Source organism: Zingiber officinale, chromosome 6A (genome assembly GCF_018446385.1).
Source record: "Zingiber officinale cultivar Zhangliang chromosome 6A, Zo_v1.1, whole genome shotgun sequence".
NCBI lineage: Eukaryota > Viridiplantae > Streptophyta > Magnoliopsida > Zingiberales > Zingiberaceae > Zingiber > Zingiber officinale.
The window spans coordinates 87,004,620-87,026,529 of NC_055997.1; the positions used below are offsets into that span (position 1 = coordinate 87,004,620).

Sequence of the window (21,910 nt, forward strand, 5' to 3'; positions counted from 1 at the left end):
GATCACCGTGGTCTCCTTCCTTAATCTTTTTTCTATTACTTTTGTCTAAAGTTTCATAGTATGACTCATTAATTTAATACCCCTATAGTTTGCACAATTTTGTACGTCTCCCTTGTTCTTATATAAGGGAACTAGAGTGCTTATCCTCCATTGATCAAGCATTTTTTCCATTTTCAATATCATGTTAAATAATTTTGTAAGTCATTCAATACCTTGTTTCCCTAGTCACTTTCATACCTCTATCAGAATTTCATCTAGTCCAACAGATTTTCCATTGTGCATTTCATTTAAAGTTTATTTTACTTATGAAGTTTGAATTCTATGATAAAAATTAAAATTTCTATGCTCATTTAACCTACTTAAATTACCTAAGTTAAGTTTGTCACTTAAACCTTCATTAAAAAGTTGATGAAAATACTTCTTCCACCACTCTTTTATTTCTTTATCATTTACTAATACCCTATTACATTCATCTTTAATATATTTTATTTGGCTAAGATATCTTGTTTTCCTTTCTATCACTTTAGCTATTCTATAAATGTCTCTTTTCCCTTCTTTTGTATCCAATTTTTGATATAATCATTCAAAAGTTTCATTTTTTACTTCACTCACTACTTTCTTAGCTTCTTTCTTGGCTATTGTATATTTTTTTAAGTTTTTCTCGTTCTTGCAAATATATAATTCCTTATAAGCTATTCGTTTTCCTTTCACTTTCTCTTGTACTTTCTCATTCCACCACCAAGATTCCTTATTTAGTGGTGCATGTCCCTTTGACTCACCGAGCACACTCTTAGCTACTATTTTCAACTTTGATACCATCTTATCCCATGTTGTATTAGAGTCATCGTATATTTCACCTAATGCTTGTACTTCTACCTTCTCCTTAAATATGTTTTGCTTCCCATCCTTTAACTTCCACCACTTAATTCTAGGAATTGTATATATTTTCTTTCTATTGATACTATATTTGAGGCGTATATCCAACACTACTAACCTATATTTGGTAGTTAAGATTTCTCCAGGGATGACTTTGTAATCTTTAGAAATCTTTCTATCTTTCTTCCTAACCATAAGAAAGTCAATTTATGATTTATTATTCTCACTTTTGAATGTGACTAAGTGTTCTTCTCTTTTCTTAAAAAACGTATTAGCTAATATAAGATCATATGCTATCGCAAAATCTAATATAGTTTTCCCTTCCTCATTTCTCGTTCCAGACCCATAACACCCATATACCCTCTCATATTTCTCAATTTTCACTCCGACATGCTCATTTAGATTACCTCCTATTAAAATCATTTCATTTGGTGGAATAGTTTGTAATATTTCATCTAAGCCCTTCCAAAATCTTGAATTGGTAGCTTCATTTAATCTTACTTATGGTGCATATATGCTAATTATATTTATAGTTTCTTTCGCCACTATTATCTTAAGGGCTATAATTCTATCTCCTTTTCTAACTACTCTTACAACTTCATCCTTTAACAAACTATCTACAATAATACCCACTCCATTTCTTGCTTTACTCTTACTATAACTTAAAACCTGAGTTCTCTATCATCTTTGCCTTCTCACCTATCCATTTTGTCTCTTGTACACATACAATACTAATTTTTCTCCTAATAATCATATCTACTACCTCCATTGATTTACGAGTGAGAGTTCCTATGTTCCATGTTCTAAATCTTAGATTATTAGTTTTCCTATCATATTTGTTCTTATCCATTTTTTCTCTTTTTTGTAATAAATTTTAATTTTTAATTTTTAATTTTTTTAACATAATAATCTTGAACTATGGCGAATTGTGAACTGAACCGTGAACCGGTGATTCCGAATCATGAACCGTAACCGTCTTGGGTGGTTAAAGTTAAGGATCGACATGCCTGGAACCATCGAACCGACGGTTCTGAACTGTCAAACCGTGGTCAGGTCTAGCCAAGGCGCCCTCGGCTATACCAAACTAGTTCAGGTGCCCGATGTAGCTCCGAGCACCCAGACTCTAGGCGCTCGGAATAGCTCCGGGTGTCAGGACCACGGTCAACTACTCATTGACTTTCTGTTCAGGTCTCCTGCTCCGGCTCCACTCACTTGGGTGATTTCAGCCATCCAGAATAGGGCTTATTGAAACCTATTTTTCTCCCTTCTTGAGTAACCTTCCGCTCCAGCTTTTCATCCTTAGAAAACGCCGTGTACTTTCTTCTCATCCGCTGATGTACTCTTCCGCAACGCCTCATCCTTCGGACGCACCGAGCCTGTTGACTCTCTGTCGTATCTCCTTCTCATTAACTATGTCTTTTGCTTGACTTCCTGTGCTCCTAAGTTTCTACACACTTAGACACAAGACGTCAAAAAATAATACGACCTAACTTGACTTGGTTGATCACATCAAAACTACCATAGGATACTTACATCAAATTCTAAAACAAGCCTAGTAGACAAAGATAAAAAATAGGATTCTATAGCTATAGCAACAACTCTTACTAGTCTATTTCCAACTCATAGGTTCCACTACGCCCTTTTTCAACGATATACTCTTTCTTAAATCCTGCACATGAGTACAAATGTGAAAAACACATCCGGTATCTAATGCACATAATGAAGAAATAGATAGATTGACTTCTATAACATAAATACCTGAGGCGAAAGTCTCACTTTCTTTTTTTTTCTTCAATTCCTCTAGGTATTCTTTATAGTTTCTCTTCCAATGTTTGGTCTAACCATAGTGGAAGCAAGTTCCTATCTTAGTCGCCCCACCTTTGGGTTTTAATATAGAAGACTTTGTCTTGCCTTTGGTTTAGGTCTTAGCCTTACCTTTAGGCTTATGTTTCCCTTTTCCCTTTTGCACCTTCAACTGAATCTTATACATGTCATTAAGCTTGGTCTTCTTAAGATCTAATTTAGTAGTTCTCAACATGCTTAACATCATAGATAATGACTTGCCAATTTCATTCATGTTGTAATTCATAAAAAATTAACTATAACTTTCAAGTAATGATTGAAGAACTAAGTCAGTGGCTAACTCTTGGCCTAATGGGAAGTCCACCCTATTAAGGTTCTCAATGTATCCAATTAGCTTAAGAACATGAGTTCTTATAGGGCTTCCTTCTGTCATCTTGCATGAAAACAAGGCATTTGATACTTTAAACCTCTCATGTCTTGCCTACTCTTGATATAGGCATTTTAAATGTTCAACCATAGCATAAGTATTCATATTCTTATGTTGCTTCTAAAACTCAGCGTTTATGGTGGCAAGCATAAGACATGATACATCCAATAAATCATCTTGATATTTTTTTTCTTATAAGCATCCTTATTAGTATGAGAGGTATTAGAAGTAGGTGGTTTAGGAATGAACTACTCTAGGAAATATAATTTCCTTTCTTGCTTGAGGACGATCCTCAAATTTTAGTACTAATCTAAGAAATTAGCTCTATTGAGCTTATCCTTCTCAAGGACAGATCGTAGTGATAGGGTATTTGACGTATTTGCAAACATAGTAATCTACGACAATAATAAATGTAGAAAATAAGTATCATATTTAAAATTCACTTAATTATCTCTTTAATTAATTGATTCTCCCATTAAACTGTAAGGCTGGGGGTAGGAGCAAGTCTTGGATGTGAGCAAACATATTTTACCCACACTACTAACCCTATACCCAATAGAGATTAGGAGCTAGTCATGGATGTGGATAAATATAGTTTACCCACACTACTAGCCCCAAACTCAATATACATTATATTTTAGTGGGTCAAGATCCATATTTTACCTTATCTTGAGTTAACTTTGGCTAATCGTCCAAGACTTGGCTATTTAGGTAGTTAACTTCTACTAATTACATCTAATGCAACTCTTAGAGAATTAGGTTAATAACACAATTTATTTTTTGCCCATTTAATGGTGCATATCCTAATTTTATGTCTCTAAGTTCTCAATCTTATTGAGATAACTTAGTTAAATCATACCTAATATTTGATAAGCTGGATATCATAATTATCCTATCACATGCTACCAAGATAAATAGAGACATTTTACTTTTTCAAACATGTCTACTATTGATTAAGACAGTAATGAGTATCAAACTTTGGTATGCATCTTTAAATTGACTTAATTTTAGTAATTTAACAATTAAACATACATCACATATATCACATAAGAATGACATATATCAACATACATTGTACAAGTAGAAAATAAACGTGACATAGTTATGGCTATCTAATATGAACTTCTCAAGCTAATTAGAGGTTTGAAAGGTCAACCTAAGAGAATTTCATCATCTCCAAGTGCTTCCTCAGTTGTCAACCCAAGGGAACTGCAACTTCTCCGAATGCTTCCTCGGTTTGCATGTGTTATTAGTTTCCTTCTCCTCAATTACAACTCTGTAGTCTAGTACTATACTAGTACTATTCTAATTTGTACATTACAATTAAAGGAAACCTCGAGTTACATTCAAGGGTAGTTAGATGAGAAGAGAAATTTTCACAATAGGAGATGTGAGGATAAAATGTACAACACACAAGCTGTATTAATTTTACAACAACTACACACACAATTCAATTATATCACCATGTCATACTTCATATGTATCAATTTTCTAACATCATTTTTATTATAATTCCTATTAAAGATTTATGTGGCATAACTATACGGGATCTTAGGGGCGACACCCCTAGCGGGGTCCAAGGGGCGGCACCCCTAGCAAGGTCTAAGGGGCAGCGCCCCTTGTCGGGGATCAGTGGTTGAGCACCCGAAAGGTAAACAATTCCTTGACTCATTAAAAGAGTTTTTGTCATATTTGCCTTTGACATTAACAATCGAATTTGACAAACTATTCATAACATATTGTTTCATTATTGTAATCAAATTATAATTTTGATTATTAATAGAATGATTAATATCTCACAATCTATTCACAACAGATTATTGTAGAGATATCAATAGTCATAAAACCACTATTGTTTGATTAGTTAAATAAAACCATATTATGGTATTCATATTATCGAATTAACATGAAGCTACAATCACTACTGTTTCATTCCATATTAATCAAAACACCCATAAATCATATGTCTAGATTCGCAATAAACATGTTCATTTAGATCGGATATAAAAGCAAACAATAAACAATGTAATCAAATTCACAAGTTGCTTGGATACCACTGTTGGGTTTTGTAGCATAATAAACGATAAAACACAATAGCAAAAAAATCTACCAGAGATGCAAGTGAATTCAGATTAATTGTTGGATTAGAAAAGGTTACCTTCGATGCATGAAGCCTCTATGAATCTGTAGAGTCAAGTCAAACTCAGCACGATTAACACGTTCATGCCTCTATGGTATCCACATGAACACACCATCATTGCCTATCTCACGAGCACAATTAGAGTCTCTCTCACCGGCACCTATATCTCACGAGCACATATGCCTACCCATGTCATAGTGCTAGCTAATATATATAAGCTAAGATCAAACCCTAACTTTTAGGGTTGACACGATCTTACATGATCTTATCCGATGAGATTGTGTCTCATGACTTACTCAACTTCCAAGTCTTATCTAATAAGACATTTTCTTTTCTTTTATTTTATCCATATACAAAATATAATGTGGGTATTATAAGTACCCCGTGTTGATTTTGATGTTGATCAACCAAGTTAAGTTAGACTCTAAGGATGTGATGCCTTGTGTCTAAATGTGCAAAGATTTAGGGTGGAAGACGCAACGAACGAGAAAGATAACATGGGAAGAGAGTCAATGGGCTTGGTTCATCCGAGGGACGAGGAGCTGTGGAAGAGTACATCGATGGAGCGAGAAGGATATGTGCGCCACATCCGAGGGACGAGAACCTAGAGAGGAAGCCTACTCGAGGAGAAAGTCGGAGTTGAGTTCGGGTGAGCTCAACTCTAGACAACTAGAGATCACCCAACCGAGTAGGGTCCGAAAATGGTTAACTCAAAAGTTGACTATGAAGACACAAGGTGCCTCAGTTGGCTTGAGACACTTTCCTAGTAGAACAGTTGCCGCGGAAGTGACCCGAAGCACCTCAGTTGACTGGAGGCACCTAGGATGAATAATAACCAAGACACCTCTAATTGATAGGAGGCACCTCCAATCCCGTAGATTCGTTAGGCTACTATTTCATTGAGGATATAGTTTTATCCAGTTGGAGGTACCTCCAATGCCATATCATCAATAGTCACTTGTGACCAGAATACTATAAATAGCACCCTAGAGCTAGGAGTTCAATAACACACTCAATATGCATTTTCTATATTTCATTTTTTGAGCTTCCAACCGTTGTAAGGGGCTTTTCTGCCTCTGACATTGTCGAAAAAGGAGTTTTTGATAGTACACTTTTATTGTATTGGATTAACAACTACCTACGTTGTAACCCAATAATTTTTAGCCTCTTATTTCTTTTATGTTATTATTTTTAAATTAATAAGTGTGTTATTGCTGAGTTCGAAAGCAAGAGAGATTTTAATTTATTATTGCAAACTATTCACCCCTCCTCCCCCCTCTAGTAAGTCTACCCGATCTAAGGTATTTAAATCATGGGTTTTATTTAGTTTATGATAAAAGGTTAATCAACTCATGATCGACTCTTAGGGATGACTTTAACACTTCTGTCTCTAAATTTAATGGTCATTTTTCTCCCAAGTCTGTTGCCTAAATTGATGATGCGCCAACAAGGCAAGATGGACTCAGATACCGTCTATTAGAGGCTATGTGGTCGAAGTAGAGTACAGTTCGACCAACAGTGGTTGGGAATCTAATGATTAAGACATTTGTTTCATCATCTCTATAGATGGAATTGTCGGGGTTACTTTCTGTTCTTGAGAATACATAGAAAAGTTGTCTTTGTAAGGATGATATTTGATAGTTCATAACTCATTCGGTACTCATAGAAATGTCATAATTTCTGTCTAGATCGATCTTCAATTGCAACTATATGGGAGAAAAGAAGTGAGAGATTGAGCAAACAAAATATCTAATAGGCAAGAGCTACTCTAAGTGTATTTATGTATGTCTCCAATTCAGTGGAGTACGTAGTTCTAATACCTATTTCACTTGTGTAATCTTTTCTATTTTGTTTAACTAGTTGCTAAGTTTTTTCCTTTTCCGCCTTAAAAGTCCTTTGAGCATCTCTGATTCTTATAGTATTCCTTGCCAAATTATTGTGGAAATCTTAAAATCTTAAATTTGGTGATGTTAAATCTTCTACTAAAGTGAAAACAATAGTTGTCAGATATGCCACGCATTTGAATGCATCAACTCTCTGCATTAAAGTGAAATAACGGCAAGGTTAGAATCAGAGCCACAAGCAATGCATTCAAACCTGCATTAGTAGTTTGGAGAGACAACTGACAACTCATCATTTTATATCTGAAGCCTTAAAAATGTAGTTTCCTATTCATTTTCAGAAACTAAAGAGAATAAGATCTTACAAAATATTTTCAGAAACTAAAAGAGAATAACGGGGTGCTTGGTTGGAGGGAATGAGAGTGGGGAATGGGAAAGGGATTGAAAGTGGAAGTTTGGTTGGGAGGATTAGTGGTGAGTCCCACGGATTCATTACCCCAAACATGGGAATGAACCATTCCCTAGCAAAAGGAGGGGAATGGGAAACCCCTCATTCCCATTCCCCACTTCTATCAATTCCATTCTCATTCACATTCCCTTATGTGAACCAAGCACCCCCTAAGATCTTACAAAATATGAAGACACAAGTGTTAGATTGGACATTGAATTTCATTCTCATAAATAAATCATGGTATGTTCTTACCCTGCAGTGATTTTAAAGAAAAATTAATATTTTCATTAAGATATCAAAATGTTGAGATGGCCGAGTTGGTCTAAGGCGCCAGATTAAGGTTCTGGTCCGAAAGGGCGTGGGTTCAAATCCCACTCTCAACAATTTTGATTTCTTTTTAATTTTGCAAAATACGAAAACTAATTTAACAAATATTTATCTGAGTTGAATCCGAATAGATCAGATACGCCAACTCCTACCACCCGTACGGCGGGAAAATTAACAATCAAGTTAGAAGATGTACCTGACCTGATGAACCTGAGACCAGATCACTGGTCCCTTTCGCAATCTCCCCTTATTGACCTTTTCACTTAGGTTAGGTTATAATTTTAGATCAAATCAGTCCGAAAGCCTCCGAGCAAGGAATGGTCTGTCAATCTAACTCGATCCAAAATTATAATCTAAGTGCAAAGTCGGCCCTGGACCAGGGCTACCAGGGCACCTGCCCAGGGCTCAAAAACTCTTAGGGGTCTATTTTATATATATAAACGTTATAGATATATGTATAGATCTTAACATTTTTTTTCTTTAACTTATTTTTTATAAATGTAATAGATATATATATCTATTAACGTTTTTTTCTCTTATTTTTTATAACGTTTTTCTTCATCCTTCGTCAAAACCCTCGCCGCTTTCGCTGAGCACCAGTCGCCAGCGATTCTCCTCGCCGAAGCACCGATTCTCCTCACTGCGCCCTTGCGATTCTCCCCAGTCCCCACTGAAGCCCTCCTCGCCGCACCTTCCCTCTCTCGCTGCAACGACTATGGGCCCTCCCTGGCTCTCTCAAAGGTGTCGAAGCCCTCTTCACAGCACCTTTCCTCTCTCATTGCGACGACGATGGGTCTCTCTGGCTCTCTCAAAAGCATGTATTGTTACTTCATGCTTCTGTAAACCCTAAAAGGTAATCTTCTTTGCTTTCTATTTTGATATCATGTTTCGATCAAACTGTACAACTTTGATTTAAATATAGGGCTTGTGCAGTTATACTCCCATAGGGCCAATTTTAACAATTAAACATAACAATGAGAACAATGATATAGAATGTTAGGGCAAATGGCTTGTTATAGGCATTTGAACATAAAGACAATTTAATATTAAAGTAGATGCACATTTCACAGTTTCACACAATAGCTCTCTAATTTTTTTTTGTATTTAACTATTCAAGCTTAATATAAAGAAATGAGTATTGCTTGAAAATCTTATTTTATTTATAATTTCTGAAATGATATATATTGGTTTAATAAATAGCCTAGTTAACTTCACTAAGTAGGTAGAATACTTCTTTCATAATTAATTGATTATTGATTAAAATCAAATAGCAAACAATATAATATAGCAACCTAACCATGGAAATTTAGTTGACTTTAGTGTTATCTTTTTTTGAAACCTTATTTTACTACTGTTTTAATTATATGAATAAGGTCTTAACTCCTAAACAATTGAATTGTGTTTTTTTTTTTATAAACTTACAGGATATCTGTATAAGGTCTTATATAAGTGGATTTCGAATTAAAAGAAAATTTTCCATATCAGGTTTTATTATTCTTTGTTTATTGCTTTTTGTTCATAATTATCTATTATTATGAAACAACTCTCTGGATATCAAAAAAAAAAAAAAAAAAGAAAAGAAAGATAGCTCAAAGCTTAAGAGGTTCATTAAATAAATATTTTGGTAAAGAATCATATAACGCAACAGAAAGCTTAGTTCATATTTTAACTAATGAATAAAATGTTAATGAAGATTTTGCTGAAAACAAGAATAATGAAAATAAAGAATTTGTGAGAAATGAAAGTGATGAGAATGAGAAATTTGTAAAAAATGAGAATGAAGATAATACAGATGTTAATAATTTGGATGAAATTGAAATTGACAAAACTAAAGATATTGATAAGTTTTGTGATGATGAGCATACAAACAAATATCAATGTTCGACACCTAAATATGATTTGAGCATATTTGATCCACGAGTTTGGGATACTCTTGATACAAAAATGAGGGATTTACTTGTGGAAAGAGGTCCTAAAAGAGAAGATATTCTTAAGTTTCCTTTAGATAAAGAATCTCGACACTTTTCTCATACTTATTATGTTCAAATGTTACCAAATGGTGAGACTCGTGATCGAAAATAGTTAGTGTACTCGAAGGAGTTAGACAGAGTATTTTGTATTTGTTGTAAGTTGTTTAAAGTAATACACACCAAAAGTAATTTAGCAAGAGAAGGAGTTAATGACTGGAAATATTTATGTGACAAACTTAAACAACATGAAAATAGTGTTGAACACCTCACTAATCTAGAGCTTTTGTTGAACTACAAATGAGATTAAAGAAAACATTGACAATTGATAAGGAAATACAAGAACAAATTAAAAAGGACACAAAACATTGGAAACACATTATGCTAAGAATAGTTGTTGTTGTCAAAGGTCTTGCTATACATAATTTGACATTTCGTGGTACACATGACAAAATTTGTGAAGATGGTAATGGTAATTTTTTGGATTTACTTGAAATGATTGCAGATTTTGATTCAATAATGCAAGAACATTTTCGACTCATTCAAGATAAAAAGATTCATTATCATTATCTTAGTCATAAAATTCAAAACGAGTTAATATCTATTCTAGCCTCCAAAGTCAGGAATGCAATAATTAAAAAAGTAAAAGAGACAAAATATTTTTCAGTAATTCTTGATTGTACACCAGATGCAAGTTACAAAGAGCAAATGACTCTCATATTAAGATGTGTAGATGTTTTAGAGACTCCAATTAAAATAGAAGAGTATTTCTTAGAATTTATAAATGTAGAAGATACAACTGGTTTAGGTCTTTTCAATGAATTGAAATTTATTTTACAATCTTTAGAACTTGATATTGATAATGTGAGGGGGCAAGGTTATGATAATGGATCTAATATGAAAGGAAAAAAATCAAGGCGTGCAAAGAAGATTGCTTGACATTAATGCTAAAGCATTTTACATGTCATGTGGTTCTCATTCTCTTAATTTAGTTGTTTGCGACATGACAAATTCTTGTGCTAAAGCAAAATCATTTTTTGGAGCATGTCAATGTATGTACACCGTGTTCTCTAATTCAACAAAAAAATGGAATGTTTTTCTTGAATATATTGATGGATTAACTTTAAAATCATTGTCAACTACAAGATGGAAAAGCCATATTGAAACAGTCAAAGCAATACTATCTCAAGCTTCCCAAATTAGAGAAGCTTTGTTCAAATTAGCATAAATAAGTGAAGATAGCAAATTAAGTAGAGATGTTGAAACGCTAGCATCTAGTGAACTTTCAAGTTTTGAATTTATATTAAGCCTTGTTATTTAACATGATTTTTGCATAAAATTAACTTAGTAAAAAATTATAGTCAGAGGATATGCGTCTTGATGTTGTTGTAAAACAATTGGCTGGTCTTGTTTCTTTTTTTGAAAAATATAGAGAAAATGGTTTTGCTTTAGCTATGGTTGATGCAAAAAAAAACTAGCATTTGATATGGAAATTAAACCTGTATTTCCTACAAAATGTAAAATTAGTACAAAGAGACATTTTGATGAGATTGCTAATACTGAAAGGGAAAATCAATCACCGGAAGAGTATTTTCGAATAGATTATTTTTCTTAGTAGTCGATATTGCTCTTGGGCAATTGAAAAGTAGGTTTGAACAGTTGTAATATTTTGAATCTATATTTGGGTTCTTGTATAATGTTGCAAAATTAGTTTCAATGGATGATGATGAATTAATGAGTTCTTGTATGAATCTTGAAAATACTTTGGAAAATGGCGACACTTCTGATATTGATGCAAAATATATGTTTTCAGAATTACAAGTTTTGCAAGTAATGTTACCAAGTGAATCTTATGAAACAAATAAACAATGGTCTTCCATTCAAATATTAGAGTTTTTAAAAAATAATGGATATGTTTCCAAATGTGATGATTGCTTATAGGATATTATTGACAATACCCGTGATAGTGACATCTGCCGAAAGAAGTTTTTCAAAATTAAAATTAATAAAATCTTATTTATGGACCACAATGACTCAAGATAGGTTAAATGGATTAGCAATTTTATGTATTGAAAAAAATATTTTGGAAAATATTGAATATGATGATATTATTAATGATTTTGCCTTTAAAAGTGCATCATGAAGATACTTTAAATGAGTTGCCTCTATGTTTTTTTTTTGTTTTTTTTCCTTTTTTTGTCTTAGTGATCCTTCTACACTTGCTACTTTTGTAGCAGTATATACACTTTTTGGACCTACATTTCCTAGAACTTATGACAAAGATAGAGGGACATACACCTTATTTTACCCAATATGTCTCAAAACATGTCTGTTATTAAGTTGTTTGCTTAACAAGTGAAGCTATTTAATCCGACCTCACCTTTTGTCCATGCAGGCATTACAATATGAATCGTATACGATTGGTTTGGTCCTGCATCTGGAATGTTCTTTCTGAATTTTTTGTTTTAGTTGGGTTGTCAGAAAATCTTTCGGTCGCAATCTTTGTAATGGATTCACTAAGACAATTAGCTATGAAATTTTTGGAGCGAGAAGAACTTGCTAATTATAACTTCTAGAATGAATTCTTGAAACCTTTTGTGGTCATCATGCAGAAAAGTAATTCTTCTGGAATTCTGAGCTTATTGTTCGATGTGTTTCTCAGATGGTTTTGAGTTGTGTTAACCATACGAAGTCTGGGTGGAAAAGTGTTTTCATGGTATACTTGAATTATCTTATTGTTTTTCTATAATTTTTCCCACATTCTCAAGCAGTACCTTAAATTATGTTTGCTTTCATGGTGATTATGTTGGGTTAGAATTTTGTAAACTTTTGTGTAGATGATATTAATGCTTCTCCTATGTTTAGGTTTTCACAACTGCTGTCAACCGTTCCCTCCATTGCCTGCTGGCAGTCTATACATGGAAGAAGTGCACGCTAAGGTTAGTATGCGGTCTTAGTTGGACCCTCTCCTATTTGATATTGCTTCTAAATGATGCTTCCAGAACATCAATAACATGTTATTACTTAAGTTTCTTGTTTTAGCTTTATTTGTGTGATTCTAAAACATTCCACCACCACCCGTGGCATTCATTTCTTCGTTGAATATGTGAATTGAAAAGATACAGAAATTCTAAATATTGATCACTCTGCTGAATAAATTGTTTAAGTTTTGGTGGAAAGATAAAATTGGAGCATAACTAATAATTTTGCCCAAGGCCTTTAAACAACCAAGACCGGCTCTGCCTAAGTGGAAAGGTAAATCCAAGAAAGATCGCAATCAATTTTAGCCAGATTCCGACCGCAATCTAGCATGCAAATACGAAAGGAACCAAAAATTACGGACCAGAGGATCTAGACTACGTGAACGTACCACTGCACAAACATGGAAGATGTACTTAACAACATCAGTTTAGAAGATTAAATAGCACTAAAGTTTTGAAACAATATGAAAGTCCATATATGCACAAGGGGTACATTGTGAACCAAATTATACATATAAACCACAATCAACATACAACATAACACGCAATAGTTCAACAGGGCCATATCTCAAACATAGAGTTGCCTACACGGGATAGTGATATCATCTTCGTTCCACTCTTGGTTATGACCATGAGCTTCTGGAAATTTCAATAGATACTAACTTCTGAGATTACCGAAGCTGCGAAAAACAAGGGGCAAAGTAGTCTTAGATTTGATTTACATGGCTTGAACTTAAACATAGAGTGGGACTAGAATTGCTAAGAATTTGCAAACCGAAGTCACGATCAAAATTGGTAAGCATTACTCACATTCCAAGAGTCACTCTTATATGGAACATGAGGGTCACAAACATATGTTGCTCCTTGCTGAACCTGGTTCCTTAAGAGGGGAAGCCTTGCATTCATAGAATCATCATCACTGTCATAGGAGCTTCCACTGTTTGGACTGAGAGCCTTGAGAATCATGGCCAAGAAGATGGACATTCCCTAGCATCATGAAACTTTATACTTGAGAGGAAATGATCTAATGAAATTAGAAACTGACGGTTATTTTAAGTCACTAGCAATGATCCACCTAATTTTAAGTCTAGTAAAAAACCCAAATCAATCTTCTTGATTAGATTGCACATAAATCATTATATATATATATATATATATATATATATATATATATCAAATGTTGCTACTACTAAAATTGAACAGGTATCAATTAGTTAGGAGTTCAAGTTGATTTACATTAGGTTGATCATCATTTTTTGCTCATTCCAAACATATTCCTTCAAGGCCTATCCAATTTTTTTTATTTATTTTTTTTAGCAGTAAAAGAAAAAAGATAACAGATATAATGATTAATTGGCCTCAACAAGGCACTTTACTGCCTGAGGCAACACCTCGTATCGAAGTAGATTCAAAAAATTTTGTTTTTCATAGTCAAATCTAAAGCTAGTTCAGTGGTTAAAAATGAGACAAACCATACTCGGTGCAAGTAGCATTTCCATTTTCAGTTAACTGCAAAAGACGATACCTGAGCAGTCACTATAGTTAAACCAACCCATTGGCACAACTCCAAGTTTGACCTAATAAAATTCTTAAACTCATTAAATCTCCCAGTTGTGTCATCTGGAAAATCCTGCAAAAGATCAATCAAATAGGAACTACTAAAACAAAATTTTCAAAAGATGATCACAATAAAACATACAATCATGATACAAGTACCTCCTCCCAATCTTTGTTCAGAATTATATCTGCAGTTATTGCAGCCTCCAACATAACAAGCAATGAGATTAAAACCATGTACTGTTACTTTTTAAGGAAAATAGACATTGAGACACATCTTAGATCATGATCCCAGATAGTTGAGACTAATGCAATCAATTAAATTAAATGGTTTTATCAGTATTGTTGCCTAAAAAACAACTGCAAACCAAAAAGAGGAATTAACAAGGAAACAACCAAACAATAGATTTCAAATAACTGAAGTATGCTCATGCATTTCATTATTTTATTAGTAAGTCCATAAAATATCGGCACTAGAATGGAATAGATTATACTTGAAATAAAGTTCACCTAGATGACTGAAGTATTAGATATTTTCTAGTAATAGAAATATGCAACTTAACCACATATATACGTATGTATGTACTTATGCATAAATTTTTGTTCCAACAGTCATTTTACATACAATCAAAACTTAGAGATTTTCAACATAAGTTCTAAAGGAAAAATTTAAAAACAAACAATATTGAACAAAATGGATTGTCTTCACACTTTTTTGAACAAAGTTTACGTTAAAGTGAATAATGAATGGGGTAAATTACTACAGACAGGACAAGAGCTAGATTGATATTTTGATTGTATCTGTATTTTCAATTCAACAGATTCATACGAGGACAATCAACAAAGAAGTTTAATAGGTTCGTCAATTTTATGGATGCCTTTAGTTGCATTCAAAACTCATCGGTAAGTTAAATCATTAAGCTAGACAAATGAGGGCAACCTAAATATGCTTTATGTAAAGAAAATTGAGAATGCATCTATGTAAAAATGATATATTAGTTAGGATTAGAAACAAACTGTATTCATTAATGCACCATATAAAGTTCTTTAAAAAATTATAATTGATTTCCCTCTTCACATGTAGAAATGTTATGGTGTATAACAATAGGAATGAGCCATTAAGTGAAGCATAATTCACACGAAGGATACAAAAGTAATGCAGTGGCCATTAGATGTTTCTGTAGCAATATGACCAAAGCATGTTATTAAACACAAAGAAACTCCTAGCCCAAGGGAGGTGTAAATGAACCTGCAAATACATAAATAAGTAGTGAAATATGGATATAAGACAACCAGTTGAAACCATCTAAATACATCAAGAAAAACACAAATCATATTTAATTGTTAATTCATTGTATAACATATGTTTAACAAATAATCACATAGCATAACAACTCCCCTAACTGCAAGAATAAATGTACTCCAGGTAATATTTACCATTAAAAAATTTTCAAAACAAAACTTAGAAAACATTTGTGTATCAGAGCCCTTATGTTTTGCCTAGTTCCTCCTATCAATTATGGATTTTGGTTCATTACTTATCAATTAATTAAATATAATTTAATAATTAAATTCCTAAAATTGTCAATGCATAATCTCCAAAGCTTGGCTACTTGTCTAATTAGGTAACTAAACCAATAATGCTAACAAATTGATTATTAAATTAAAAACCAATCCATTAGTCGCAATATGAGAATAAAGATATGTATTTTATCTCAAGAGGTTTGATGATATCCATGATTGTTGTTCCATTTTCAAGTTATGAGATACGGACATAATGTTAGACCTTATAGATGGGAGATCATTCAAATATACAAAATGCATTTGCTTTTGCACGGTCATTTATAGATGATCAATCAAACTTCTTTTAAAAAATGAAAGACAATTTGTTTCAACTCGCATGACTAAGATGATATTGAAGCACAGTTACTATGACAAAATAAATCTTAATTCCACAGTCGTTCAGCTATCAGAAACCCTAATTCCATGGTTAATGGCCATCCATCTGGGATGAAAGACAAATGAACATAGCAGAATCTATATCATAATAAATAAACCTCATCAAACAGATTTAACTTTAAAAAAACAATTTTTATTTTCATTTCTAAATAAAAATTATTGATTCTTCCGCAGATTACATCTGAAACATCAAAGACAGAAAACAAATGATCACTAAAGCCTCGAAAAATTCCTATCGATGCCCATCATTAAAATTTGAAATAATTGAGCCTTAACAGTCAGAAAAATATGTCTAAAGAGAAAACAAACCATGGCAGCGTTGGATCGGAATGGAATTCGCGGTACCAGATCCTCATCATCCAGAGGCCATAGAGGATGAACGCCACCCCGACAAGTCCGCCCACCGAGTTGACCATCTTCAGAATAGATTGCAGGCAGCTACGAAGGATCCTCCCCATCTTCAACCGAGTCCTCGCACGAGCAATCCGATCGGAAGGACGAGGAACCAAGGAAGAAGACGACGAAATAAATTCCCTCAATTAGAATCAAATATTTCAATCAGCCCCTGATCTTATCTTCTTATAAGAAGACCCTCATAGTTATAAAAATCATCAAATTCTGCCAAAATTTTTAAATATGATTTCGTTCGAATATAACGTGTCGTTCTTGAAATAAGTTAATAATACTATCTGATTTTTTTTTTATTGCAAAATTACTCATTATCAGATAATTTTGACATCAAAAAGTTCACTTCAGTATTTTGAGGACCGGCTCCTATTTTCAGACCCTAGGTAAAAAAAAAAAATCTCATCTTTTTCAATTCAGACTTAGGATTAACAAACTTTCAAAAAATGGTGGCTTAATTTTTTTAACTAATTAAAATATTAATTTTAAAAAATAAAATTTATATAAAATTTATTTTTTTTCACTATTTAAAAACAAAATTATTAATTAAAATGATAAAACTCAATACAATTATTAGAAAATAAATATTACAATGAGACTAAACCAACTATTATCATTTATCAAAAACTAAATGAGAACATTTTTAGGCATGGAGCAAAAGAAAAAATAAATCATATTTTTTATCATCTAAACTAGAATAGTTGTAAATGATAGAATGTAGACAAAGGGGAAATTGAATAATTTATAATTGTAAATACATCTAAATACAAGTAAATTCAATCTACACGAAGGAAATGAAATGGTAGAGATATCTAACTCGTTATTACTAAAAATAATAAAATCCTATATTTTGATTAGAAACAAAAAAGCAAGAAGCATAGTAACACCAATAAAATCAACGTGATAGTGTTAGGTATGATTTCTCTTTTCTAATCTCAACGAGCAAAAGTAGCATAGAGATGGGTTGTTGGAAAAGGGGAAGAGAGTGAACTAAAAAAAACTAGTATTTTTATTTTACATTTTATGGATAATATAAAAAAAATTTCTAACTCATGTTTTTAATGACAAAAGAAGAAAGCACCAATGAAAGAGAAACATAATGACAGAAGGCTAGAATTGAGGAGCACAGATCTCCTGGATCACTTTTTTGTGATCCAGGGGATGTGCCACTCGTATTTGAGGTCAGATCGTGGTCGCGATCCGGCCGCAAATAGTTGCGATTCCTTCCTGGGATTCACCGTCCCCACCAGGTTATAGTTTTTGTTCGGAGCGGGCGATCAGAGGTCGTCCGGAGACCTTCGATGGTGGATAAGTGGTTAGGTTACTGGGCGTCGAGCGAGGGTGTCCTCCGGGCGACCTCTGGCCGCCCGCTCCGAACAAAAACTATAACCTAATGGGGACGGTAGACCCAAGAAGAGATCACAACCATTTACGACCACGATCCGACCGCAAATACGAGTGACACATCTCCTGGACCACAAAAAGTGGTTTTGTGGTCCAGGAGATCCTGCCTCAGGATTGAGAGATATTGAAGAGGAATAAACTAAATCTTATAAAATAACATGTATGCCTAAAAATAAATTTAAAATGTAAAAAAAAGGCTCATGACTTTATAGATTGTAGGAAGCATAATAATAAGATCTATGCAAAATCTGAAAATTAATCATAAAATGAGATCATACAAATATGTAATCATGTACTTTTATTCTTTTCCATTATCTTAAAAAAAATATACATAAAAATATATTTAATATATTAAAAATAATGACACCAATTTTTACAAAATGATATTATATAAATCTTTTTTTTTTCATGTGGACTCTATTTGTTTCCATTATCTTAAGAAATATATATATAAATATATTTAAAATATTAAAAATAATGGGCCCCAATAAAAATTGGGGCCCCAGGCGTAGGCCTTAATGGCCTATGCCTAAAGCGGCCTTGAGTATTTTGTTTTTTGCAAGTAATTCCTGAAAAATTTGCAAGGAAAAAAATCCAATAATTTTTCTTTCAAGTAATGACAGACAGTTTCATCTAATTAAACAAGAAATAAATGCATGCAATTAAACAAAGGTTACTTGTGTACTGAAAAAAGCATCTAGTTCTTTCAATCATAGGCAATTTGAACAAAACTTGGTATCACATCAGTGTAAATTTGGGAAACCATTGGAAGTCACCTCTTCCAAAGAGAACAATAATATATTTCAATTATTATGGAGAGACAAGATTTTTCTGTCTACTACTCGAAATCTTCTCTGTCTCTTCATCAGCTTCAATGCCATCATCCTTCATTCTCTGTAGAACTTCACTAGCATCTTTCTCTGCTCTAGCATAAGCTTTAACCAATGTATGATACATTTCCCTGTCCACTGGCATTGCCAATTTTAGTAAACTAATGAAAGTCTCTACTTCCTTGACCTCGCCTTCATCACCAAGGTAATTTAATATACCACTAATAGTAGTTGCATTTGGCTCCCAGCCGGAACTTGAAACATAAACGCAAAGGGCATTTTTCATCAGTTCATGTGCCTTGTCAAACATGTTCTTTTCTGCATAACCAGCAGCAACAATCCCCCAGCTACTGGCTGCGGGAGTCCTACATTTCTTCAGGAAACCATCGAGCATAAACTCTGCCTTCTCTATCATACCCATTTTCCTGTATCCTACTAGAAGAGCATTTGGAACACGCCAATCAAATGCATTGCCACTAGATTCCCACTCTTTCATCAAAACTTCAGCATCTTCCAGCTCCCCGAGCTTGACCAGTCCTCCGAGCATAGTGGTGTAATCCTTGTTTACAACCTTCTTACAATTCACTTTCTGAAGCTCCCATAACCTTTTCATCTCAGATTTGTCTCCAAGAAGCCCATAGAGCGAAATTAGATGATTGTATCCAACTGCATCCCTTTGAATGAGCTTCTTTTCTGCTTTCTTCAGAGCAGATAAAGCTTTGTCAGTGATGTCAGCCTTTATGTAGATGTTAGCGACTACCGCATAAGTGTTCCAATCAACAACAATCTGTGGCTGGTGCTCCATCTCCTCTAAGATCATCTCCATGCCTTCAATATCAGACCGTGCACCGTATGAGTTGATGCAAATCCTGTAGCTGAAGTTATCAGGAAGGACATTCTTAGCTTTCATATCTTCTAGGACTGAGGGAACCTTTTCGTGCTGGCCAGTAGTTGTGTATAAGCTCATGATATTGTTATAAGCCAGAGGAGAGGATACTAATCCTAGCTCCTTCATCTTCTCCATATGGGACAAGGATTTCTCTATCAGGTGTTCTCTCACATAGCAATTCAGCAGTGCACCATAGGTTTTCTCGTTCTTGTCTTTCTCACACATGTTATTGAAGTAGGTTTCAGCGGAAGACAGTCCATGGACTTGACCAATTAGATCCAAATGGACGGCATTGTCACCGGACATGAATTGTATGTTCTTTTTGCTTTTCATCCAATCAGAAACCTCAAGAAAAAAATACACCATTGTTGCAATCTTAGATACACAGAGAAATGCTTAACAAATTTTGGACTGGAAGACTGGTTAACTAACTCAAAGATATTATTTACTATTTTATATCAAAGGTAAATATTTCAATGGAAAAAAATGAATATCAAACTATTGCAATCTTTTTTATTTTACCTTTCATTCTCCTAAAAAAAGTTACAATCTAATATAAAAAAAATGTATGGAGAATTTAAATGGGAATAATATGTCAACATTGCTAAAATTGAAAGATCAGTTATATACACCAGTACATTACAGTTTATAGACAGCACATTATTGTATCTCTAAAGCACTAAGATTTAAGATATTCCATCAACCATAAACTTGGCATGAAAATAATCACAATGCAACTGCTACCAGTAACAAAGATGCTGTTAAGAAATATTGTGTCATGTTGGAAATTTCAGCTTAGGAATAACATAAAACTTAAACCCCCAACTTCAGTAAGTCGAACTCTATGTTCAATAACATTAAGTACTATAGACAATTTGTTTCATAATTTCAAATACTATACTTTTGTCATTGGGCCAACTTGCTCGCAAATGAATTCATGTTACCGCTTCCCTTGAATAAAGTTACTAGTAATATGAAAAAATAAAAAGACACGGCCAAATTACAAAGACCAGTTAGATATTACCAAATATCTAGTATCTTTTGTTAACAAAAGAAATAAGGTTGAAATTCAGAAATTCAGATTAACAAATAAAGATCAAACATTTACCCAAGGACATGTGAAAGCTACAACAAAGCATTCTTAACGGCAGGAGATTTGGAGTTCAAAGAAATACTTGTGGGGCATTCACAGACTCAAAGTTAATTCTATCATTTTGAAAGGATAAGTGATATTATACAAGGCTAGAGCTAAGTTCTGTTACAACTGCTAAACACTAACAAAGAAGTAATATTTCTCACATGTCCTTGGATAAATATTACAATTGCAAGAGGAACAAGAGTTTCACAATACTAAGATCATTCTATGATAAATCTAGAAATTATAAATGCATCCCTTTCCAGTGAGAATAATATCACAAAGACTTAGCTAATCTGCTGGAGTCAAACATTTAAGATCCACAGAAACAACGAAAGATGGCATTTAGAAATGACATAGAATTCTTGTGTTTTTGATTCAAAATCCCGTGAGTATCCACCTACTCAAGTTCCTAACTTTAGTGAGCACACAACTAGTTCCATCACGCGGACTTTAAGGAAACTCGTCTAAGAGGAAAATTCACAAACACTTGAAAGCATGAGTCAAGGGAGACCAACCTCCAGCGCTTGCCGGTACCTTCGGCGCACACGGAGCTCTCTGATTATATTCTGGAGCTCTACGTGTCGTATGGGTTTTCTCTTGTCGACCCAACGGTCGAGCACCGGCGAGAGGTTAGTGTTGGGGTCGCCCAGCGGCCATATCATGGACTGCAGCGTCGCACGACGGGGTTTTCTGGTGCAGTAATGCCTGCCGTTCGCCAGCGCCGAATCCCAGCGGAGGAGACGACTTTCGAGGGCTCTTTTGAGAAGACGAGCGGCGGAGAAGAATGAGGAATCCATAGCGCGGTGATCGGCGGCCGACTGGTACGAAGGTACATTTATTATATAGTACTTCCGATTGACCGAAATAGCGGTACGTTATAACGCTCTTATTGGTATCGCGCAATATGAAAATTGT

At 33.9% G+C, this 21,910-nt stretch overlaps 2 protein-coding genes and 1 non-coding gene across 3 annotated transcripts; 1 reads left to right on the top strand and 2 right to left on the bottom strand.

The window, feature by feature from the left end:
- Nucleotides 1-7,840: 7,840 nt before the first annotated feature.
- TRNAL-AAG lies at nt 7,841-7,921 on the top strand. The gene has a single exon. It is a non-coding gene; the product is annotated as a tRNA-Leu (tRNA).
- Nucleotides 7,922-13,224: 5,303 nt separating this feature from the next.
- On the bottom strand, nt 13,225-16,858 carry LOC121996805 (tetraspanin-19-like). Its single transcript, XM_042550922.1, has 6 exons — nt 16,639-16,858; nt 15,520-15,619; nt 14,530-14,610; nt 14,339-14,443; nt 13,624-13,800; nt 13,225-13,493 (listed from the first exon to the last, which is right to left on the bottom strand). Exons 1-6 carry the CDS (start codon nt 16,785-16,787, stop codon nt 13,485-13,487), a joined length of 621 nt encoding a protein of 206 aa, XP_042406856.1. The 5' UTR covers nt 16,788-16,858; the 3' UTR covers nt 13,225-13,484.
- Nucleotides 16,859-18,775: 1,917 nt separating this feature from the next.
- LOC121996806 (pentatricopeptide repeat-containing protein At4g21705, mitochondrial-like) lies at nt 18,776-21,829 on the bottom strand. The gene is made up of 2 exons (XM_042550923.1): nt 21,511-21,829; nt 18,776-20,202 (listed from the first exon to the last, which is right to left on the bottom strand). Exons 1-2 carry the CDS (start codon nt 21,790-21,792, stop codon nt 18,949-18,951), a joined length of 1,536 nt encoding a protein of 511 aa, XP_042406857.1. The 5' UTR covers nt 21,793-21,829; the 3' UTR covers nt 18,776-18,948.
- Between the last annotated feature and the right edge of the window lie 81 nt (nt 21,830-21,910).

Coding starts and splice junctions, on each gene's coding strand:
- LOC121996805 (XM_042550922.1), bottom strand. CDS start 16,787: ATGGGGAGGATCCTTCGTAGCTGCCTGCAATCTATTCTGAAGATGGTC. Junction 15,620..16,638: donor TCCGATCCAACGCTGCCATG/GTTTGTTTTCTC, acceptor ATGTATTTGCAG/GTTCATTTACACCTCCCTTG. Junction 14,444..14,529: donor TGAACAAAGATTGGGAGGAG/GTACTTGTATCA, acceptor GATCTTTTGCAG/GATTTTCCAGATGACACAAC.
- LOC121996806 (XM_042550923.1), bottom strand. CDS start 21,792: ATGGATTCCTCATTCTTCTCCGCCGCTCGTCTTCTCAAAAGAGCCCTC. Junction 20,203..21,510: donor GGTACCGGCAAGCGCTGGAG/GTTGGTCTCCCT, acceptor TTTTTTCTTGAG/GTTTCTGATTGGATGAAAAG.